General features: G+C 41.6%; 1 protein-coding gene across 2 annotated transcripts; it reads left to right on the forward strand.

Annotated features, from left to right (window-relative positions):
- The first annotated feature begins 768 nt into the window (after window positions 1-768).
- Window positions 769-24549, forward strand: LOC116941011 (ATP-citrate synthase-like). 2 transcript variants are annotated; one of them, XM_032951546.2, is made up of 28 exons: window positions 769-910; window positions 4300-4490; window positions 5086-5208; window positions 5722-5784; window positions 7153-7343; window positions 8065-8144; window positions 8427-8557; window positions 12441-12559; window positions 12940-13076; window positions 13408-13469; window positions 14407-14524; window positions 14902-15056; window positions 16462-16567; window positions 16833-16977; window positions 17540-17708; window positions 17853-17957; window positions 18058-18254; window positions 18738-18819; window positions 19240-19350; window positions 19531-19658; window positions 20868-20961; window positions 21158-21312; window positions 21478-21628; window positions 22124-22267; window positions 22390-22503; window positions 22757-22839; window positions 23239-23315; window positions 23496-24549. In XM_032951546.2, exons 2-28 carry the CDS (start codon window positions 4332-4334, stop codon window positions 23588-23590), a joined length of 3294 nt encoding a protein of 1097 aa, XP_032807437.1. In that variant the 5' UTR covers window positions 769-910; window positions 4300-4331; the 3' UTR covers window positions 23591-24549. The 2 variants fall into 2 exon arrangements, with proteins under 2 accessions (XP_032807437.1, XP_032807436.1); XM_032951545.2 differs by having other exon boundaries at window positions 808-966.

Below are 24549 nucleotides of genomic sequence, written 5' to 3' on the forward strand. Positions count from 1 at the left end.
GGGAGGGGTTGGTGAGGGGAGGGAGGGGTTGGTGAGAAGAGGGGTTGTTGGGGAGTCAGGGGGAGGGGCTGGTGAGAAGAGGGGTTGTTGGGGAGTCAGGGGGAGGGGCTGGTGAGAAGAGGGGTTGTTGGGGAGTCAGGGGGAGGGGCTGGTGAGGGGAGGGGTTGTTGGGGAGTCAGGGGGAGGGGCTGGTGAGAAGAGGGGTTGTTGGGGAGTCAGGGGGAGGGGCTGGTGAGGGGAGGGGTTGTTGGGGAGTCAGGGGGAGGGGCTGGTGAGGGGTTGGTGAGGGGAGGGGTTGGTGAGGGGTTGGTGAGGGGAGGGGTTGGTGAGGGGAGGGGCTGGTGAGGGGTTGGTGAGGGGCTGGTGAGGGGTTGGTGAGGGGAGGGGTTGGTGAGAGGAGGGGTTGGTGAGGGGTTGGTGAGGGGAGGGGTTGGTGAGGGGTTGGTGAGGGGAGGGGCTGGTGAGTGGAGGGGTTGGTGAGGGGAGGGGTTGGTGAGGGGAGGGGTTGGTGAGGGGAGGGGCTGGTGAGGGGAGGGGCTGTGAGGGGAGGGGTTGGTGAGGGGTTAGTCAGGGGGAGGGGTTGGTGAGGGGAGGGGCTGGTGAGGGGAGGGGCTGGTGCCGTGATATGGACAGGGGGGGTTTGGGGGAGTCAGGCGGAGGGGTTGGTGGGGGTGGCTGGGTTGGGAGGACAGGAATTAGTGGGGAAGGGGCTAGGGGGAGGGTCAGTGGGGGAGGAGCCAGGGGGGGAGGGGCTCGGGGGGGAGTGGCTAGGGGGAGGGCCAGTGGGGGAGCAGGCAAATAAGGAGCGAGTGCGTGGAGCCGCCCCGCTACTAGCCCCACCGCCTCCACCGCCTCCGCCGTGCCGAGTCCCCGACCTCCGCTCCGCTCTTGCAGCCGACAGTCGATCCCCGTGAGTCTCAACGCCAGCTAAACCTACAGAACTTAATCGGTGCTTCATTCCAGCCGGTAATGGGTGCCTCGTTTCACCGGAAAATTGTTCCATCCGGCCGTATATTGCGCATCTTAAGTTGTATAATTCTGCTCAGGGAATTGTCGGGATTTAATGAATAGGAATTTAGTGCATTTGGTATTCGCGCACTATGGGGTAAAACTCATGTTACGTATGATTGCACTTGTGGAGCTTATATTCTAAGTGGTAGTGTCTTACGCCGACAATCCTTGCTTTCAAGCCAACTATCGCAGCGTTCCGTGAGAAATGAAGCCCTTGCTTACCAATGCTCACGTTCCATCTAACACTGCTACGACTGTACTAGCTCATGCACAGCTCCGTGTATCAATCCACTGCTGGACGAAGGCAGCAGTTGTTCTTGGGCACACTTCGCCACGCTGGTCAATAATGTGAGAGAGAGAGAGTTGGTGACGTTCAGCGAACTTGGGTGCAACTGCGTTCAACGCTGCGTGCAATAATTGCTGGGCCCTCACTGATGCTGCTGCTGCCGCCGTCATGTGTAAAGTCTTAACCAGCTTGGGGTCGCGTTGTTTGCTGTACTTTACTGCCGCTTTTTTGCATGAATTACTTTTACCATGCACGCACGCACGCATTCACGCGTGTTGTAAAGTATGTAGACAATGTGTAGCGCGCGTGATGCGTAATGTTGTCATTGAACTGTGTTGTGTGATAGGTTGTCGCCCACTTTAAAGGGGGAGTGATTGATGCCAGTGGGTGTTATCTCGAGACAGATGGATCGATGTTCGTTGTTTGCTGCGCTTTCATTGCAGTCTGCGTTATAAATTGATGACAATGCTGGTGGAAAAAGCCTGGATGTTGCGCAGGGCAGGGTTTATAACACTGTAATAATGTATTCCTCAGTTTTATATTTGCATTACGTGCCTGGGCTTAGACTTGTCAAAAGATAATCACTTGCGAGCAAAGACCGACTTGAAATTGTATCAAAGGTGTGCACTTGACATTCTACAGGAGTTGTTTTCGGCTCATTAAGCAAGAGCTGCCAGGGTATATTTTCTGTATTACTGTATGTGGAAATTAACTTTGTCTAGGGACAATGACTTCTTCTGGCCACATATATGATCATTCCATGGGCCCGAGTACAAGAATCTATGGCACCTGAAGTGGCAAAGCGTTAGCCAGAGAAGATATTAATGACCAATGAAAGTTAATGTGCTAATCTCATTTTAAAAGGTCATGCATATAATGCACTTGTATTGGTCATGAAAAAATTGATACACCTAAAGTGACGAAAACTGGGTTTATGGACAGGATGCGTCGCTCAAAGGCCGGTTAATCGGAATCAATATTTATACTGAAGGAATCGGATGAGCTATAAAGCTCTTTTTCACACATCTCCAGTAGATTAAGACTAACGACGGAGTGTCAGCCAAAGGTTGCATCACGCCGAGATTGTGTCCACCGAGGTGATAAAGCTAATAGATCCGCTCTTTGCCAGAGCCGGATGGATTGTTACATCGCAGGACTGAGATGGTGACGGGTAAAGGAGGCCTTCATCCAGCACTTTATAGATCAGAGCTCATGAGGATGATGGTGGTGATGGTGGTGAAAGTTTTGCAACATAAGAGATGTTGACGAAAGGGATGCCTGGCTGGGTCCCATAGACCATCTTGGTAGTGTTGATGACCACGAATGTTTAGGTTTATTATTGTATTTGTTACACGGTTAATCCCGTTTAGCCAGTTGTCCGCCTATTTTAAAAGGGAGATCCGTGGTGTGTGAGCACGGCAACAACTAAATTCAAATGTAAAATACTGTATGGTATTGCAGGGCATGAGCACAGACAGGTTCCAGCGAATGGGCATTGCCTCTCACAGGGCCCTCTTCCTATTGGGTGGACATTCCATGCTTAGCCACGACAGCAAAGGCCAAACCTAGAACAAAGAAGTCTTGTTGAAGATTTGCATATTGGAATCTGGAATAGAACCCAGGTCACCCTCATGGGAAATCATTGAATTAGCTGTTGGCCCACTCCATCGACGAGCTGTAAGGGATTCATGTAATTTGAATTTGCATGTGTTGCAATGCAACTAAGAATAGGCAGACCTATATCATCAGCCAAGGTATGAGGCAATACACAGACAGAGAGGAATCAGTGATGTGGCAGTAGCCAGCCTTAGGCAAAGGTTATAGACAAACGAGCGACGTGGGTCATAGGTTCAACACTAGAAACTTACTATGCAAACACATTATACTCTGTACACTGATTTGAATCCGACATGCAAAGACAAACCTAACTTTCCATAGCACCATGCACATATTCTTAATCTTGTACACAACTAATTTTCATGACTGATGTAATGACTTATAGGGAAATGTGATTTAATCATATGATGTTTTTAGTTTGAGTACTTTCCTAGCCTGTGGCACGGTGCCATCTCGATAATGGAGCGTAGAGAACAATAACTAATGCTTTTTTACCGTAAGCTATTATTCAAGTTACACATGAATGGGCATCACAAAAGCATGAAGCTTTTATCCTCTTGCATACCCGAGGGATGAGAGAGCAATGCTTTTCCAGGACTGCTCGGGTATTTGCAAAAGTATTAACTCTGCCATTTCACGTTAAAATGGTTCAACCAAGGTATTTTTTAAAATCTAAAATCATAAGTGTTTTTATTTCATGGCAAGCTTATCACATTTCTTATTCTAGGGAAGGAGAATGTGTCTGTGTTAAACATTCCCGTTTGCTTTATTTTACCTATCAAAATAATCGACGTCATCCATTTAAATAAAACAATCAACTGCACTTTATACCACTTGCATTGTAATTTACTATCTTTGTTGGTAATTTAATAATATAATGTTCAGATTCCGTGTATCTAATGCATTTCTGCATTTGTATTTTGTTCATGTCTTCATTGTATAGCAGTTTGTCTGTACTTTGCCAACATCAAACAGCAGTACCAGTAAATACAGAGCGTCATTAAAATATAGACCTGTAAAGTCTTAGTATTAAAATGGCTTGGCATTTTTTCCTGGCTGGAGGTATGAATTTATGTATCTGGAAGCTATTTTCATTCATGAAGACCCCTCTATTATTGACTTTGTGCTTTTGGTTTGTGTTAACCATTGGCACGGGACGTGACATTTGCATGCATACTCCATTTTTTAAATGAGCTACAGCCCCCTTCTATCGATATTTTCTGTTAAAAACGCATGCTTTTTGGTAATTGGATTGATGTAAATGTCACACGGAGTTAATGTAATGTACTGAAATTTTCAATTTGCATTTTGAGGAATGAGTAACAGTGTTTCATAATAATGATTTCCACTTCTGTTATTTAAAATCGCTGGGTTTTTTTTAACAGGATATTGTGCTGACTGCAAAGCCCACGCAACCATGTCTGCAAAAGCAGTGCTGGAGGTGACCGGCAAGGAGCTGCTGTACAAACACCTCGACAGTGTGGCCTCGGTGCAAAATAAATTTCGCTATGCAACGGTTTGCCCAGATACGAACTGGGATAAGCTGATCCAGCAGCACTCTTGGCTAATCACACAGGTACGTTTTTATGTATTGTGTTAAACCTGTACAATTTAAATAGTACGTCCTTGAAATAACATTTTCGGATATACTATGTCTTGCGTATATAGGAGGGGAGGGGGTTTTGGGCGACCTTCAAAATAAATGAAAAATCACACTCTTGAAGCCCACAAAATTGACCGGCATCCAAATCAATTCTAAATTGTTGTTCGCTTCCTCTCCACTCCATGAAGTGCTATTACCTGCCAGGTAATTTATGTTAGCACTATTCGGTAACTGTTGTAGCATTGGATAGTGTGATTTGTAATTGGCTTATGATTTTTGGTAGTTTCATTTGGAGTTGTATTACTTTTCTTTTATATTGCTTATATTTATTTTCCTTAAAAAAATTTTACCAGGGCACTCACCCCTGAATTTGCCTAATATTTCAAGCACACAAATTTTAACTGTATGTGGGGTATGTGAGAGGGTTAAATTTGAACTTGAGAGTTGTAATCTCTGGCTAGTGGTACACAGAACCATGTTATTACGTAATTGTGCAAGAAATCTGGAAGGTTAAGAGTATTTTCCAATTAAGTGTCTGATAATTTTTATTTTTGTATTCTTACATCAGCGGCTGGTGGTGAAGCCAGATCAGCTCATCAAGCGGCGTGGGAAGCTTGGGCTCGTTGGGGTCAACCTGGACCTGAAGGGCGTGCGGGATTGGCTGAAACCACGCATGGGCAAGGAAGTGCAGGTTTGTTTCACATATGAATAGGCTCATCGTCTATGGACTTAATTAGTTAAAAACGGCTTTTCGCAAATTATAGTATGCAAATCAAAAATATATATTGGTACACAGATGATTTTGATCTGAGTTTCATGAAAAAGATTTTCAGAATAAATAAAGTATCGTATTTGTTTCCTTTGCAAGTTATGGAAAATATTAAGATTGAAAAATGATAATTACTGGAAAAAATCAAATCGGCTATGTGAATATTTACAGGTAAAAACGTGCAATGGGTGTGGTAAGTGGCATGCGGACGTAAAAATAATACCAAACACACCCATGATGTGCTCTGTGGTCATTGACAGCATGGGAATTTTTATTTTTTGTCTTCACTGCAATATGTTTGATAATATACGACTCCAGCGAATGTTTGTCTAGTTTTGCAAATTACTTATGTATCAGAGACCTGTAACATGTCAACAATCCTGTGTTCAAAATAAAGTTGCCCATTTTAACATGTGCCTGTTATATTATTTCTAGGTTGGCGCAGCAAAAGGAATTTTGAAGAATTTTGTCATTGAACCATTTGTACCACATAAGCAGGTACGTGGGTTGTCATTACTTTATCCTGATAATGTTTCTAGCCAGATAAGGGATACAGAAGCGCATCGTCACATGGAATGCCCATTGAGCTATGGACCCACCTAACCTGGTTTCAGTTCCCAGCTAACCAGCTGAAATGAGTAGCAAGTGATCTGAATCTGTCCAGGGCTCCTTTGCATCAACCTACACTGATCAGCGTGGTGAAGTATAGTCAAACATCCCCCACAACCAATATGGAATGGGAGGGGGGGGGTTCATTTATCCAGCAGTGGCTGTCAATGGGGCTGTAAATAAATTTTTCAATAATGCTTACTGTATGTGCCAGCTTAATTTGTTTCGGTAATGATGTGAGCTTATAGAAAAAGTAAATGTACATGTTAAAGTAACATTTTAGTGATAGACCTTGTGTAAGTAAAGGTCCACTGTTACCAAACGGTTGATTCAATGTTAGGCTACCACGAATGTAACCTTCATTTCCCCTAGTGCAATCCATTTACGAGATGAGCAATATTTCCTGACCAGGCAGGAATGTAGCAATCAGGTTTTGGTGGCAGGACATCAAGCCATCTTTCAAATCACCGTGTGCAGGGTGGGCTCTTAAATAGATTGAACGGCATTCATGTGCTGTGTGCAGAGCAAGCAAATTAATTGCGTGCGGGTATATTTACGCTATTTAAAATGCCATTCTTGCTATTTTTTCTGATCTATTGATGTTAAAAAAAATGTTTGCCCAAATATTTTTTTTTGTCTTTCAAATTACAAATTCATTAAGAACGATATAGTTCCTTCAGCAATCCCCGTGTAATTTATACATGTGATATGGATGTGAAGTAAAAAAAAATTACCAGTTTTATAAGTAATATTTTTTATCTGGACTTAAAGCTTTCGTGACTGCACGAATTCATACTCTGGCTCTTTTGGTAAAATCACGTGACTTTACCGAAAGACCTAAAGAGTATAATATTTTATAATTTTGTTTGTTGCTGGAGTTCTTGATTATGAATATAATTACAAGAATGGAAAATCATGCATATGCATGGAATCTTTAAAGATTTCTTAGATGTGCGTGTTCCTGAAATTATTTCACGAGCGATAATGATGTTTCTTTTCAAGGCGCACAATGAAATGAATTCATACGTAATGATGTCATCTCAAAATATAGCTCGGATTTCGATTTGGCTGTTTTTAATGGTGTAACTCCCCAATAACAGCACGACTTTATGCACATTTTTTTATTATATTGGTTATTTTTACGAAAGTTATTGGGTCCCCCATTGCAGATATACAGATGGACAGACCTAATGCATTCACCGAATGTAAAAACACGGAGTCATGTTGTAATATGTGTCTAATATGTGTCCGCTGCAGGAGGAAGAGTTCTATGTTTGTGTGTATGCAACTCGGGAGGGTGACGTGGTGCTGTTTCACCACGAGGGCGGGGTAGATGTCGGCGACGTGGATACCAAGGCTCTGCGTTTGCTAGTGGGGGTGGAGGGTGGCCTCACTGCTGACAGTGTCAAGGCGCGACTCTTGCAAAATGTACCTGCAAAGCGCAAAGAGTGAGTATGTGTTGCTGTTGCTCGGTGCTTAAAAATGCATTCAGTTACACACTTTTATCTTTAATTTTTGTCATTATACCTATATCCAAGCCTATAACCAAATCGCCTGGAATGCTCCCCCACTTCATCTTGTAAAAATTTTGACCCTCATGTTTGATGTCTACATGCTCGGAAGCAGAGAGAACTGCAACACAATATATCCTTGTACTGTACTTCTATGCTCCTGCCTTCACCAACCTGCACTGACCGTGATGGTGAAGTGTGGTCATATAGCCCCTACGACCCACATGACATGGGGAAGCTATTATACAACAGTGGAATGACAAATGGTGTGTACATGTACATCTATATTGTTCATCCTCTGTATAATGTTAAATTACATCTGGTGATGTCACCTACAAACACAGATGAGAAAGGCAAGGGAACCACCTCCACTATTATGCCATAGTTATGGCTCAAGAACCCTCGTGTAAATATTGGTGTTTCTTTGAGAATTAGGGGAAATTGAATGAATGTGATGGAAGGAGTTTGAGCCATGGACCTGCCCTTGGGCAGATTACTTAGAGAAGAATCACCTACTTTATTCTCAGGATTATCTGATGCACCCAAAACTTCTGTCCGATACCATTACAGTAGAATGCAATATATTTAATTGATAAATCTCGTCTTGATCCATGTAAATGATGTTTTCATGAATTTAATTTTGTTTGTTTTTTGTTAGGCTTTTGGCAAAATTTATAGCTGGACTTTTTAAGGTTTATGAAGATCTTTTTTTCACCTACCTGGAAATCAATCCTTTAGGTAATGTATGATCATTGGCACGTTGTGCTCTCTCTAATACATTCTTCGAAATTATTTTAAAGTACAACTGTTTCCAAATGTCAAGCAAGTTTTAAAGTTACATTCATTATTTTTGCGTTTACATTTGAATTTCACATCGTTCATCTACATTTTCTCCATTGTGTGTTAAATAAAATATTTGATCAATGTAGCCTTTGTTGATTTTTGCCATTAAAACTAGATTCACGCTTTTCTTGCGAAACAATTGCGGAGTGATGCTTATTCTGTGATACCATCACGCAGTTGTGACGGACAATGGAGTGTATGTGCTGGACATGGCTGCGAAGATTGATGCCACCGCTGACTACCTCTGCAAGACCAAGTGGGGAGACATTGATTTCCCTCCTCCCTTTGGCCGAGAAGCCTACCCAGAGGTGTAGTATACGTTGCTTTTATCTACACGAAGACCTTGTACCTTGGTCCCTAGATTTAATTCATTGTATGCATCGTTTTTAAAGCCACTATGACAAAACACATTACATAATAGGTAACACTGCTGGCGAGGTCGCTCCTTGTTCCGTGCTTGTCATGGGGTTATCTGACCATACTTCACCATGCTCAGTGAGTTAGAGTTGAAGATGGGGAACCATAGAAATGAAAGCACGAGAATTGTAATTTCACAGAACAATGGAATTTGCTGCACTGCCCTCCAAACGTGCATTGTGTCCCCCATCCAAGCATTGTACAGGCTCAAGTCTGCTTAGTTTTCAGGTTCTGGTGAGGGTTTTTATATATATAGATCTATAAATCGATCCGTCATGAAACAGATTTGGATATTAATGGCATTTTTTCTCTAATTCCCTCATGCAAATAATTTGCCTTTTGTATTGGAATAATGATACCATATAACAATTATAAAAACGGAGTACAATGTATATGTTTACATGTACATTTAGAAACATGGTCTGACAACTATTTTGTTGTAATTTGTAAACTCATTACAGACATAATAACATGCTGCAGCCTTCCATTCAGCAAACATGGAATGTAATCTTGCTAATATGTGAAAAATTGCTTTCCTGCGGTCAGTCGGATTTGGCATTTTAACCTCAGGATGTGCAGGAGATTGGGCAACACAAAATGCTTTAGAACACGTGTTATTTAACTGAATACAGTGAGGGAAAAAAGTTTTTGATCCCCTGCTGATTTTGTACGTTTGCCCACTGACAAAGAAATGATCGGTCTATAATTTTAATGGTAGGTTTATTTGAACAGTGAGAGACAGAATAACAACAACAAAATCCAGAAAAACGCATGTCAAAAATGTTATAAATTGATTTGCATTTTAATGAGGGAAATAAGTATTTGACCCCCTCTCAATCAGAAAGATTTCTGGCTCCCAGGTGTCTTTTATACAGGTAACAAGCTGAAATTAGGAGCACACTCTTAAAGGGAGTGCTCCTAATCTCAGCTTGTTACCTGTATAAAAGACACCTGTCCACAGAAGCAATCAATCAATCAGATTCCAAACTCTCCACCATGGCCAAGACCAAAGAGCTCTCCAAGGATGTCAGGGACAAGATTGTAGACCTACACAAGGCTGGAATGGGCTACAAGACCATTGCCAAGCAGCTTGGTGAGAAGGTGACAACAGTTGGTGTGATTATTCGCAAATGGAAGAAACACAAAAGAACTGTCAAGCTCCCTCGGCCTGGGGCTTCATGCAAGATATCACCTCGTGGAGTTGCAATGATCATGAGAACGGTGAGGAATCAGCCCAGAACTACACGGGAGGATCTTGTCAATGATCTCAAGGCAGCTGGGACCATAGTCACCAAGAAAACAATTGGTAACACTACGCCGTGAAGGACTGAAATCCTGCAGCGCCCGCAAGGTCCCCCTGCTCAAGAAAACACATATACATGCCCGTCTGAAGTTTGCCAATGAACATCTGAATGATTCAGAGGACAACTGGGTGAAAGTGTTGTGGTCAGATGAGACCAAAATGGAGCTCTTTGGCATCAACTCAACTCGCCGTGTTTGGAGGAGGAGGAATGCTGCCTATGACCCCAAGAACACCATCCCCACTGTCAAACATGGAGGTGGAAACATTATGCTTTGGGGGTGTTTTTCTGCTAAGGGGACAGGACAACTTCACCGCATCAAAGGGACGATGGACGGGGCCATGTACCGTCAAATCTTGGGTGAGAACCTTCTTCCCTCAGCCAGGGCATTGAAAATGGGTTGTGGATGGGTATTCCAGCATGACAATGACCCAAAACACACGGCCAAGGCAACAAAGGAGTGGCTCAAGAAGAAGCACATTAAGGTCCTAGAGTGGCCTAGCCAGTCTCCAGACCTTAATCCCATAGAAAATCTGTGGAGGGAGCTGAAGGTTCGAGTTGCCAAACGTCAGCCTCAACCTTAATGACTTGGAGAAGATCTGCAAAGAGTGGGACAAAATCCCTCCTGAGATGTGTGCAAACCTGGTGGCCAACTACAAGAAACGTCTGACCTCTGTGATTGCCAACAAGGGTTTTGCCACCAAGTACTAAGTCATGTTTTGCAGAAGGGTCAAATACTTATTTCCCTGATTAAAATGCAAATCAATTTATAACATTTTTGACATGCGTTTTTCTGGATTGTTTTGTTGTTATTCTGTCTCTCACTGTTCAAATAAACCTACCATTAAAATTATAGACTGATCATTTATTAGTCAGTGGGCAAACGTACAAAATCAGCAGGGGATCAAATACTTTTTTTTCCTCACTGTATATTGCAGTTGTTGATTTAAAATGAAATATATTGGTTATAGTCTTCTGTCGTTATTTTTTATTTTTCCGTGAAGACATTAGGCATGCATTATGTTGGATAGTTTAACACGTAGGCTTTCGCGACCAATATTATTCATAATAAAGGTTTTTGGGTTAGGTCGCGTTTATTTATAAATGTGTCGTAACCCTCCACCACCCGACACGGCCAATCAGCAAAAAAAGTGTCACGTTGACAAAAAGACAAATAATTCACTACTTCAGCCCACCGGTGTGTTGAAGAGTTAATCCACATTTACAGTTTGAGTACGACGTTTCGCTGGTAAATACTTCCAGCATCATCGGGCAATTCGCCAGAATGGTAAAGCCCTCGCTTGCTCCCGGTTTTATATAGAGCAGCAGGGTGACGTCATCACTTAACTCATCAGGTGCAGTGATTAGAGGCGGAGGGGGGGGGGGTAATGTAATTATATAATCGATTAGTAATCAGTCATTGGTTATGATTAGTAATGAGTTGTAGATTAGTAATTCTTTAAATCAAAAATGTAATGTGTATTATTTAATAATACGCTTCCAGGCCGCACTAAGCCGGTAGCTGTCAGAGCGATTAAAGTTATTCTTGTTCCTCTCAATTTCTATTGATTCTCTAATTAGTCTTTGCCAGTAATAATTAGTTTTACACACCACTGCAACATTGTCAAAATCAATTGAGTGTCCTTGTTGACAAGCATGTTCTGCCACTGCCGACAGTTGTGTTTGAGATAATTTAATATTTCTCTGATGTTCTTTTAGTCTTACGCTGATGTTACGTCCCGTCTGCCCAATGTAGCAGCTGCCACATGAACAATTAATCCGATATACACCTTCTGTTGATAGTTTAGGTAATGCGTCTTTAGTGCAAGATACTAGTTTTTGAATTTTGTGTACTGTACCAAATCTTACTGTAATGTTTTGCTTTTGCAAAACGCGGGCTAATTTGTCAGTTACTCCTGAGATATATGGAATTTTTATTGTTTTAACAATCTGGTCGCTTTCAGTAGTATTGCTTTGCGATCGTGATTTGGCATTCAGTGCTCTGTTAATTTGAGCATTATTGTAGCCATTCTGTCGTAGTGCGTCTTTAACGTGTTTAATCTCTCTCACTAGACTCTCACCATCTGACACTGTTTTCGCCCGATGTACGAGCGTCTTGATAAGAGAGGATTTTTGAGCTGGATGATGATGTGATTCTGCATTCAGATAGGCATCAGTGTGCATTTGCTTTCTGTAAATGTGGATTAACTCTTCAACACACCGGTGGGCTGAAGTAGTGAATTATTTGTCTTTTTGTCAACGTGACACTTTTTTTGCTGATTGGCCGTGTCGGGTGGTGGAGGGTTACGACACATTTATAAATAAACGCGATCTAACCCAAAAACCTTTATTATGAATTATGTTGGATAATCTACAGAACAGCATACATCTCTTTCAGGATAAAATTATATTGCTTTGTACCCATTGCAATTTGTTTTCGTGTTAAAGGTATATCTTTATTACAATTCTGCAGGAAGCTTATATTGCCGAGCTGGATGCCAAGAGTGGAGCGAGCCTCAAGTTAACCATTCTGAACCCCAAGGGGCGTATTTGGACCATGGTTGCTGGCGGCGGGGCCTCGGTTGTTTACAGGTAGCCACGATACATCCATGGAGATCCCATAATTGTACATGTACGGCTCTTTTGTTAATCCATCGCTGAATGAGGGCCTCCCCACACAGTGACAGTTATAGCAGGTAATTTGACCGTACTTCACGGTCGTCAGTTTGGGCGTTTCAATGTAGGTGTGCAATACAAAATATAACGGTGAAAAATATCAATATAATTACAGTACCACATTTTTATTTGGCACTAATGTGCATAACAGTCAGTTTATTGCACTTTATTTTAAGTGCGCACGTTTTAAAATATGAATATTATTTCGACAACATATGCTTAGATTATTCCTTTACATTGATAAAAAAACCCCACTAAACTGATGATGCTGACTATAGTTTTCTCATTTGTGCCAGCGACACCATCTGTGACCTGGGAGGGGTGCAGGAGCTAGCAAACTATGGCGAGTACTCAGGAGCGCCCAGCGAGCAGCAAACCTACGACTACGCCAAGACCATCCTCTCCCTCATGACCCGCGAGAGGCATGACGATGGTAGCTTTGCCCCTGGGTTCGCGCTTGTTGACATGCACCACTGTTTAATGTCTGTACTGTATTTGTAAGCATCATGATGTCCTTACTTTTGTAATTTTTGAGAATTTGTTAACTGAAATTTTTTATTACAATGCGGTGAATTTATTTGACATGTTAAAGCATAGCTTATTTTGATTCTCATTTCCTTGCTCAATCAAGAAACGTATAAACTCTAATCTTTTTACACCCTCAGTCGTATTGTTTGTTGCTGGCTGCTTGGCGATTTTGCCCTTGGGGCCTGTGTTCAGCAGCTGTGATTTTATAAAAATGTATATCGGTTTTTTTCTTGCAGGAAAAGTTTTGATTATCGGAGGAGGAATTGCAAACTTCACAAACGTTGCTGCAACATTCAAGGTATTGCAATTTTCTTTAAAATTTATAAAAAAATTGTTTGATTTGGGAAAAAATGTCAACCAGTTCTGTGATGCCCAGTTTCAACTGAATAACAATTGGAAAGTTGAACCGTAAATCATATTCAGAGCTGTCACAATAAATGTATGGGTATGGAGTGAAGGACAATCTCTACGGTTAATATTGCAATATTTTTGACATGCCTTAAAGGAAACAGTCTCAGGCAGTAGGAGGTGCCGACGAGATTTAACCTCGGCACTTCACTTGTCAAGTGCTCATCCTGAAGAAATTGATATAGCCTTTTACAGCTGTCAAATGGACAAAATGCTTATGAATCTACAAATATTTACAGGACTCTACTTTGGAAAGTGATCAAACCTTTTAAATCGTCTAGTCACTTGCCAACGGCTGGAGGCACATTTAATCATGTTTTATAGCAAATTTATTGAAACATGCATATATTGGCTGCCTTAAAATTTGGCATGAAATGACATGGGAAAGTAAAACCTTAAAGAATCGTTGGCACACATTACGGGTTAAATCTCTGTCCAGTTTGTTGTCCTGTGTGCCAGGTTCATGAATTATTTATGGTTTAAAACACTTCTTTATTCAACGGTAGCTGCTAAAGGTTAGCTGCACATGTCATTATTCCCATTTTTTTACGTGTTCAAATAGCGTGCCGATTTGGCTGCATTTTGTGTAATGTATTGTAATTTTCCAATTACATTACACGGAAATAAAAACGATATCACAAATACTAAAGATTCATTGTACGTATCTTATATGTAATTCTGCATGACTTGTACAAAGAAACATGTTAATGTACTTGCCTAGGTCTTTGAATCTGAAAATAAATGCTGATTAGCACGGACGTGCTTTTAAAGACTGTGAAATGTTCTTAAAATTGGTACCTGGCGTTTGAATTCGTGCATCTGCATAGGGCATTGTGCGAGCAATTACGGACTTCCAGACACGTTTGAAGGAGCACAGCGTCAGTGTGTTTGTACGCCGTGGAGGCCCCAACTTCCAAGAGGGCCTGCGTGTCATGCGAGAAGTTGGTTCGTGATCTCAAACGAATACTTTTTCCACAATACATTGGGATTTAATATATGAAAATTGGGTTAATTCCGGTGTCTTGTATTGGTATGTGTCTAATAGATTTAATATGTTGTCAAGGGTATCATGTATTTGCAGCGCATCCCTCGTGCATGCCACTGTATGTAATATATGGCTCCATAAGCATTTTAAGCATTTGGTAAGTTGGGATATAATGCAGCAATGCCATAATTGTGAATGGTTTTGTAAGCTTGAGTGGTTTCTGGTGCTGTGCACTTCACCCCAACCGTGAATCAAAACTGTTACAGGATTTGTATTTTAACTGATGGATTTGTTGGATGGAATCTTAAATAATGGGCACGTGTTGTTGATGTTACAGGGCGTACAACAGGGATCCCCATCCACGTGTTTGGCACAGAGACGCACATGACTGCTATTGTAGGCATGGCTCTGGGACTCAAACCCATCCCAGACATGCTGCCGGCTGATGCACACACTGCCAACTTCCTCCTCAACACAAGCACAAGTACCAGTGTAAGCAGTACCCCGGTGGTTCTGTTTGGCGCTATAAATGTACTGTAAAATAAATGCTTTTTAATTTATCGAGAAAAAATATGTAGGAAAGTTTAGTACAGTAAACTCTCAATTATCTGGGATAATGGGGGTAGAGGGGTGACCTGGATAAAGCAAAAATATCCATGAAGAAAAACTTGTAAATTAGGCAATATAATTATATTCTTTGTTCTTTAGGTAAAATAACGTAGAAGGGAAACAATAAAATAATAAAAAATATAAAACAATAAAATTATCACGACGTTTCGACTGCAACACAAGCAATCATCATCAGGTGTGAAAACCACAGCAAGAAAATTTGAAAAAAGTGGAGGTTTTTTAACGTTAGCTCCACGGAGAGCGGTTTGGTAGTTATTCAGATGGACGAGTCCATCTTTGTTCGGAAAAGAGGAGGGGGGGAGACGAAAATAATGGATGCGGTCTGAAAGCCACCGTAAGCGTGAACAATCAATTAAAACACGAAATGGTTTATCAAATCCTTCCAATGATTGCTAAGCCAGAATCCATCTTCTCGGTTGAAATTGTCTCTGTGTTTGTATATGTGGATATCCTCATGAACGAATCTCTCATGGTAGCCAGATGGCTTGCAGAGAACCTCAGAGGTGAGGCTATCCACATATACAAACACAGAGACAATTTCAACCCAGAAGATGGATTCTGGCTTAGCAATCATTGGAAGGATTTGATAAACGATTTCGGGTCTTAATTGATTGTTCACGCTTACGTGGGCTTTCAGACCGCATCCATTATTTTCGTCTCCCCCCTCCTCTTTTCCAAACATAGATGGACTAGTCCATCTGAATAACTGCCAAATCGCTCTCCGTGGTGCTAACGTAAAAAATAACCGCCACTTTTTTCAAATTTTCTTCCTGTGGTTTTCATACCTGATGATGATTGCTTGTGTTGAAGTCGAAACGTCGTGATCATTTTATTGTTTTATATTTTTATTCTTTTTATTGTTTCCCTTATACGTGACTTTACCGAAAGAACCAAGTATATGAATCCCTGTAGTGACGAAGCTTTAAATCAAAATATAATTATATTTATTCTTTCCCTTATTTGGAAGGTGAAAATAGCTTGCATAATATTTTTTAAACAACTTGAAAAGTCATCGGTGTTCTTGCCGACATGTTTGCACTGAGTGACTGACCTTTATCAAGGGAGGAGCAGCTAACAAACCAGAGGGAATAGAGATTTTATTTTTGCACTCACAGTTAATCCATAATGTTGATAACTGAGAGTTAACAAGTAGCATACCGCCTGGCCTGTACATTAAATTCATATATGTTAGATTTCAGAGCTGTGACAGCTTGTGTTGTTTAATGCATCACAGCCTTCTGGCTTGACAGTTCTTTGCCATTTGCAGTACACACCAGACACGAGTCGAAAGAGCTCCGCATCAGAGGGCAACCAGAGCGTGGAGAGCAGTCGCAAAGGCAAGGCCGGCGACCACCCTGGGTCAGCTGCACCACGTGAGGACGCACAGACAGATGCACTTAAACAGCATGCAAGACCCACACATGTCACTTAAATGCATGTTGGAGTTGTTCGATTGCATATTGATCGAATGTATTTGCATTATCATCTCTTGATTATTCGTATTGTATGTTTTGAACAAAAAAACACAAGTGAAAGAACGATAGTGGTTAATAGCAGTGAGATTAATGGAAACGGATTGTGAATGATTACTTATTTACTTATCTTGCTATTTTTTTTTGTGCGTTGTCTGATATGCAGCCGGCAAGCTGACCACACTCTTTGGAAATCAAACCAAGTCAATTGTGTGGGGAATGCAAACACGTGCGGTGCAGGGCATGCTGGACTTCGACTATGTGTGCTCACGCAAAGAGCATTCTGTCGCTGCCATTGTGTACCCTTTTACGTACGTTAAATTCCCTCCTTGCACAGTTTGTATATAGATGGCATCATCCTCTAGGAGCTATATCAAATATATAACTTTAAAAAAAATATTTTGAACGCAATATAGTATGGCATTTAAAATATCTAGGTGGTAATGGCTATGCATGCCTGTAATCCAGCACTGTAGAGGTGTGTGTTTGTTGATCACACAGATGGGTGTTGAGATGCCATACCCCTGCTTGGCAGGAGAGGTACAGCAAAAATACGGTCTCCACCTGTTCCACCTGTATGGGATAGAGGGTTTCTCGCTTGAATGCGTGGGTTTTCTCCAGGTGCTCTATTTTTATCCAACATGGAAACGCTCATTAATTGGATGCTAAACTCTTAATATATCGAGGACCGCAGAGCCTGGGCAAATTGTTGGCTCCGGTTCATCGCGTGGCTGCCTACCTGCTTGTCTGTGGTTCCTCGCGGCCCTTGAGTCTACGAGAGTGAGTGAATACTGTGTGGTATAGTTTAAGTAGAAATTAATTATTTTGAAGGTAATGTCTTTTTTTAAATGAGTTTTTTGCTGGTTCCAACAGTGGTGACCACAAACAGAAGTTCTACTGGGGCCACAAGGAAATTCTGATCCCTGTCTACAAGAATATGGCAGAAGCCATGAGGCGACACTCGGAGGTGGATGTGCTCATAAACTTTGCATCCCTTCGCTCGGCCTACGATAGTACCGTGGAGACCATGAGCTTCCCACAGGTACTTGAGTGTGCACGTGTGTTGAGTAGTTTTTCCTAAAATCATCACAAGGTCTTATTTCCAGAATTACATATAGCACCATTTAGAAGCTGATGGCTATGAAAACTGTTGTCGATGAATAAAATACCTTATTCTTTCCCACAGATCCACACAATTGCCATCATAGCTGAAGGCATACCAGAGGCTCTCACCCGGAGACTGATTAAGATGGCAGATGCCAAGGGGGTGACCGTCATCGGGCCTGCCACTGTACGAGCAGCACCACGCAATCGCAAAACCACACATGCAGCTCTTTCGTTCTATGCTTTAGGTTATCACTCTTCGTGCACTGTGGCTTTCATTTTGACAGGTGGGAGGCATCAAGCCTGGCTGCTTCAAGATTGGCAACACCGGTGGAATGCTCGACAATATTCTCGCCTCCAAGCTGTACCGCCCGGGCAGCGTGGCATACGTGTCGCGGTCCGGCGGCATGTCTAACGAGCTCAACAACATAGTGTCGCGCACCACAGACGGCGTCTACGAGGGCGTCGCCATCGGCGGAGACCGGTGAGCACTGGCAGTCAAGGCTGGTCGTGGCTGGACGCGCTGGAATATGATTGAACACATTCGCTCTTTAAAATGGGAAATGCTGCAGCAAAGATTCATCTGCATAATTATTTATTTCTGTCATTCGTCTCGACTGCCCTAACAGACTTTTTTATGCCCTTCCTAAAGTACTCGCTCATGTTAATGATTTCAAGTCACATTAAAAGTTAAAGCTGTGAATGTCGTTGCTATATGTAAAATTTTAGGTTGAATATTGTATGCCTTTGATTTACTTACACAGCGAATATCTGTTATGATTCTTCATACAACCTGAAGGGCTTCTCTTCAGGTTTTGTCTGCCCAGTAAATTTTACCTTTACTCTTTAAGTACGCATTGTTTTTGTACATGCCGAGTCATTTGTGCTCACTTTTTCAAATCTATGTTTTAAAAACGGAATGAAGTTAAGGTGCCAAAATATGCTTTCATCATATTGTGACTAACAGGTATCCTGGGTCAACCTTTTTGGATCATGTTTTGCGCTACCAAGATACCCCAGAAGTCAAGATGATGGTTGTTCTTGGGGAGGTATGGAAATTTTACATTCTCCTATTAAGCAAATTATTTTCCACTGTTTTTACGTTCAATATTAGGTTTTCAGTTTATTAATAATTAATGATAATTTACAGCCTCTTGTCAATCTACTGTTGAATGATGGCCTCCCCACACACTGTCACTCATGGAGATTGACCATACTTCACCATACCAGTCAGTGTAGGTTTGTAATGGGGGTCCAGAACTAGTTCAGAGAGATCACTTGCCACTGATGTTGGCCACATTTAGGAATTTAACTCTGATAGCCAGTTAGAGTGCTGTACACTAAACACTTTACCACCGCTCTAGAGGAAGTAATGTTATTTCAGAAAGTCCTAAAATGATAACCACCCACAGGGCATGCATTTTAGCTATGCAGTGATGAATGTTTCCTTTCTTTTCTCTTTTCTCCAGGTGGGAGGCATGGAGGAGTACAAAATCTGTCACGCTATCAAGGAGGGCCGGGTGACAAAACCCATCGTAGCCTGGTGCATTGGCACATGTGCCACAATGTTTTCCTCTGAGGCAAGGCCACAGCTTTCATACCTGTCTGGTTTCTTATTTCTCAAAGATAAACACGTCCAGAATATGCATGGCCATACGTATATTTTTTGCTGTCAGTAATGACTTGTATCCTTTTGAGTGTAATTTTATTTTCTGCATTGCTCGAAAATCTCGTTGTTTGTTCATGGTGCACATGTGCAGGTCCAGTTTGGCCACGCGGGCGCCTGCGCGAATCAGGACTCTGAGACGGCCGTTGCCAAGAACAAGGCTCTCGCTGAAGCTGGAGCCTTCTTACCCCGCAACTTTGACGAGCTAGGGGAGAAAATTGGGTGAGAAATGTGGTTATTTTGTAACTTTGAAAACGGAAGTTTGATTCGAACATTGGCTGGAGCCATTCAGTTGTTGGTGGTCTGAGACAATGAGACTGGACTTTAGGGTTTCAAGTTAAAGCTTTCTGAAGATAACAATGATGGCGGTAGTTATAAACCGGACTCCTGTATTATGATTAAAAGTCCCACTTAGATAAGAGACAGTTGAGATGGTAGAGTACTGTGTACTTAGGATATCCATAATATAGAGGCCTCTGAGAAGAAGGCGAAGGGGCACATTGCTTTAGCAGGCCTGGTATTTGATAGGCTATGACACCACTTTCGAAGAGAAGAGGGATAAGTCTGAATGTGAAATAAAGGATATTTGAGATGGGCTTGCTATCTAAATTACTGTGTATCAGAGAGGTGGACCCTCATTAAGCATTTCAAAAATAAGTTGCTGGAAATTGAGGTGTCCAAGACAGATGCTAGGAATTGTGGCAAGGCAAAATAAGCAATGCAGACATCGAGAGAAGAGAACATAGCACGTAGGTTTTGTAGATGTGATTTGGGTAAAATTTACTGGGCTGGGTGTGGTGTATGTTCAGGATGGTGGGAAGGGCCCTATGGAGATACAGGGCAGATTTTGGAGGTCGTGTGTCTACTGTGCAACAGCTGCAGGATTTGGCAGAGGGTAGAAAGCATTGGCAAGGCATGGTGCTATCAACAGCTTGGGCTATGAGGACATCTTGATACGAGGGTTAATTCAGCAGGGGGCTTTCACGAGCAAAATGTACTTTCAGAAATGACAAAACACGGTAATCACTGTGTATTCTAGCAGCTCCTCTCATGCCAACGGAATTTTGTTTTGGGTTCATAAGCACACTTACCTGGACTTGCAGCTGCAGACAAGTGATTTTAGAGCACATCGTAGTGTTGGCTGAAGGCAAGGCTGGCTAACCTGTTTACAGTTGAACACACACAAGTGGCATTTTTTCCAACATCGCAGCTGCTATAGAATCAATCAATGTGTATATCTAAAAACACCACCATTTTATTAATACCGAATTTTAGTTTAATGCAAATTATTGTTTCTATATACTATTGAAGAATCGCCATCGTAATTCAGTGTTAAGAGTGGAATAAACCTTTTATAGTTGTAAACACTTGAACCACACCATAGGCACTGGATTTTAGCAGATTTTAACATGATGATCATTGCTCTTTCAGTGCTGTGTATAACGACTTGGTGTCTCAAGGCGTGATTGTGCCGGTGCCAGAGGTGCCCCCTCCCACCGTCCCCATGGACTTCTCCTGGGCCCGGGTCAGTTGCATGTGAAACCGTTACAATACCTTACAGGAATGGAGTGGCTCACAAAATAGTGTTGATCTTGTCAATCTTGTACAACTTAGTTTTGAGTTCGGACAGAAAACAAGCAAAATAATTTAATGCAACCACGCTCACGTTCCAAGCAGCACACATGTTCACATGTCCGTGCTTACGTGTTTACTTTATGCAGGAGCTGGGTCTCATTCGTAAACCAGCATCCTTCATGACGAGTATCAGTGACGAGCGTGGACCGGAGCTTCTTTATGCTGGCATGGCCATCACCGAGGTGTTCAAAGAAGATATGGGTCTGGGCGGCGTCCTGGGTCTGCTATGGTTCCAGCGAAGGTGATGCACCTTAATAACCTTTGTCAAAGATTCGTTTATAAAAAAATTCACAGTTTTATGTGGACTAATTGTACAGGACAAAACCTTTGTTGCACAACAGTTTAACATTACATTGTCCTTGACGTAAGCGGTAGTGTTTTTTCTGCGTTTTCTTTCATCGTACAGGCTGCCAAAGTACGCCAGCAAATTTATTGAGATGTGCCTGATGGTGACGGCTGACCACGGACCTGCTGTTTCTGGAGCCCACAACACGATAGTGTGTGCACGTGCTGGGAAGGACCTGGTGTCCAGCCTCACATCAGGCCTACTCACCATCGTAAGCAAGGCGCAGATTCTTTTGAGATTCACTTTGTGGTGCCATGTGTTCAACGCCAACAAGTACGATTTTTTTATTTAATTTACATTTTCGACGTATATTAGTGTTGTGTTTTTCTCATGTTTTCTTCGTGTCTACAACTAATTTATCCTGGATGCACCGATATCATCGTATCTTGGAAACCAAGCAGGGCTCATACTTTTCTAGATTTGAAGCTTTCGTGACTGCAAGGATCCATACTCTTTGGTTCTATTCGGTAAAGTCACGTAGGTTTTTTAATTTTTTACCTACGTGACTTTACCAAATAGAACCAATATGAATGCAGGATCCTCCTGAAAAAGTCGTGAGATTTGATTAAGCTCTCATAGATAGTGGACGTGATGAAATGTTCTTCAAAATGTATAACGCAGCATTATGAATTTTAAGTTAATAAAAAAAAATCGTTAGAAAATAATGCTGATAAATGGTGTGGTGCACACATCCTGTGTCTGACAGGGTGACCGGTTTGGAGGGGCACTTGACGCAGCAGCTAAGCAGTTCAGCCACGCATTTGACAGTGGCCTCATCCCCATGGAGTTTGTCAATAAAATGAAGAAGGAAGGACAACTCATCATGGGCATTGGCCACCGTGTCAAATCTGTAAGCACTTTGTCAACATCCTTTTTGGTTCTACAATATTACATTTGCTGTATAGTATTTCAGTTATTTGTCTAATACATGCAAGCACTTTTTTTTCATAATTTGATGAATAATTTTTTCAGATCAATAACCCAGACACACGAGTTCAAATCCTGAAGGAGTTCGCCCAGCAGCACTTCCCGGCTACGCCGCTGTTGGACTACGCCCTGCAGGTGGAAAAGATAACGACATCCAAGGTGAGTCTCCGCCACTTCTGCTACCAACGCTCCTTTCTCTTCTCCACTGCTGTGCACCAATAGCGAGTAGCAGCAGCAGTGGTGGCACTTGTGTCAGGTGTTCATTTGGAAGTAACTCTGAAATGTAGAAACTCTAAGTTATAGTAACAATGCGTTATTTTAATAAGTTTACATTAATGTGTTTTACCACATGCCGTAAGTCGTATATTTTTTTATTAACGACATGATCCATAATTGTGTCTTCACCCTGCAGAAACCAAACCTGATCCTGAATGTGGATGGTCTCATCGGTGTAGTCTTTGTCGACCTGTTGAGGAACTGTGACAGCTTCACAAGGTAAATCTGCAAACATGGGGCTCTGTACTAAACCATGAACGTAAAATATTGTGCATAGAAGTGCAATTCATAAAAATGTAATTCTTAGTCGTCCTTCCTGTGCTCCAGTCCACCTGGTTGGATGATGTAGAAAGCTTCTGCTTAATTTATCCTCCCATCTATTCTCTTCCTCCACCACTCTCCACTCTCATCCTTAACATCTCATTCTACGTTTTTCTAAGACAGCCCCTTGCATTCTGTTTTACACACCTGTTTTGTTAGCCAATTGTTTTTCCATTTGTTTTAATGTCATTCATAGTGTGGTACTTTTATATACCAGCAGTGTTTGAAAGTTAATTTTGTTTTAAATGTTTTTATCTTGATTTGGCATGTTGTGGTTCATGATCTCTCTCGTTGTAGGGAAGAGGCCGATGAATACGTGGAAATCGGTGCTCTCAATGGAATCTTTGTGTTGGGCAGAAGCATGGGATTCATTGGTAATGTCTTCATCAAAGCGTTATTACAGTTTTTGTTAAATAATATTTAGTTCGTTCAATAGTGTTGCATAGCTTTGTGTAAAATTTCTAATGAGATATACATTGTAGATAACTTGACAAAAATGGCAGCATATTTAAAAACTACTTTATTGAAAATGTTTTGTTTTTGTTGTGACTTAGGTCACTTTCTGGATCAGAAGAGGATGAAGCAAGGACTGTACCGCCACCCCTGGGACGATATCTCCTACGTGCTGCCTGAACACATGACCATGTGAAAGTCCTGGTGCTTAACAAGCGCTGCAGCAGTCTAAAGTGTATTGTCAAGCCTTTTCCTGTGACGTCTGACATAAATATGTTTGTGCCAAAGTTTCGTGCAACATTGCACGCTTACCAATTTTAACTCTTCCACTCGCCAATCTGAATATTAAACGCATCAAATAACCTTTCGTGCGAGTACAGTTTTGCGCAAGGAACTATTGTGAGGTTTTAGTAACAATTAAAATCTTCGCGAACATTCTGACATTAAACAAGTGCTACGATACAGTGTACCTTGTGAGTTACAGTGTTTATAATATAATTTTTTATAGTTTTGTCTTCAACCTGTTGGTGTGCTGTAGTATCACCATGGTGATCAAGGAATACATGTTAGTGCGTAAATTATGTAACGTATAGATCGTGTAATGTGAAGTTGTCCACATTGTGAAATGGAGAATATTATTTGGAGTATAATGCTGTGCACTGCAGGGAAAAAACAGTAGTTTGGTGAACTCTGTTTACATGATTCCCTTGTACTGCATGGCACCAACTACTGCTATGTTCATTAACTGTCGTATTTACAGATCCCTTTGCCATTTGTGTAATCATATTGTAGTTTGTATTGTGTATAGTATGCAGTACACTACATAAATGTGATCATTTGCTTCTTTAAAACACTGATACTACACATATCCAAACAAAGCTGCTTTTAATATTGTCATTTAAAAGGTTAACACTCAGCTTTTAATATTGTGATTTAAAAAGTTTAACACTAATTTACATCGTTGTTTATGTGTAACAACTGACTGCCATATCGACGTTAAACTGAAATATGTACCAATATAGCAACCGTGACTTAAATTGTCCATGTCTTGTTTCTTGTCCGTGAGTGTGTGAACTAGAAAATGCCTGTGCTTAAAGCTTGATTGGGGCAAACTAATGTGCCAATACACATTAAATACTGTACTGTCACAAATAA

This window comes from Petromyzon marinus, chromosome 10 (assembly GCF_048934315.1).
Source record: "Petromyzon marinus isolate PM22_M1 ecotype Great Lakes invasive population chromosome 10, UKy_Petmar_22M1.pri1.0, whole genome shotgun sequence".
In the NCBI taxonomy this organism is placed as follows: domain Eukaryota; kingdom Metazoa; phylum Chordata; class Hyperoartia; order Petromyzontiformes; family Petromyzontidae; genus Petromyzon; species Petromyzon marinus.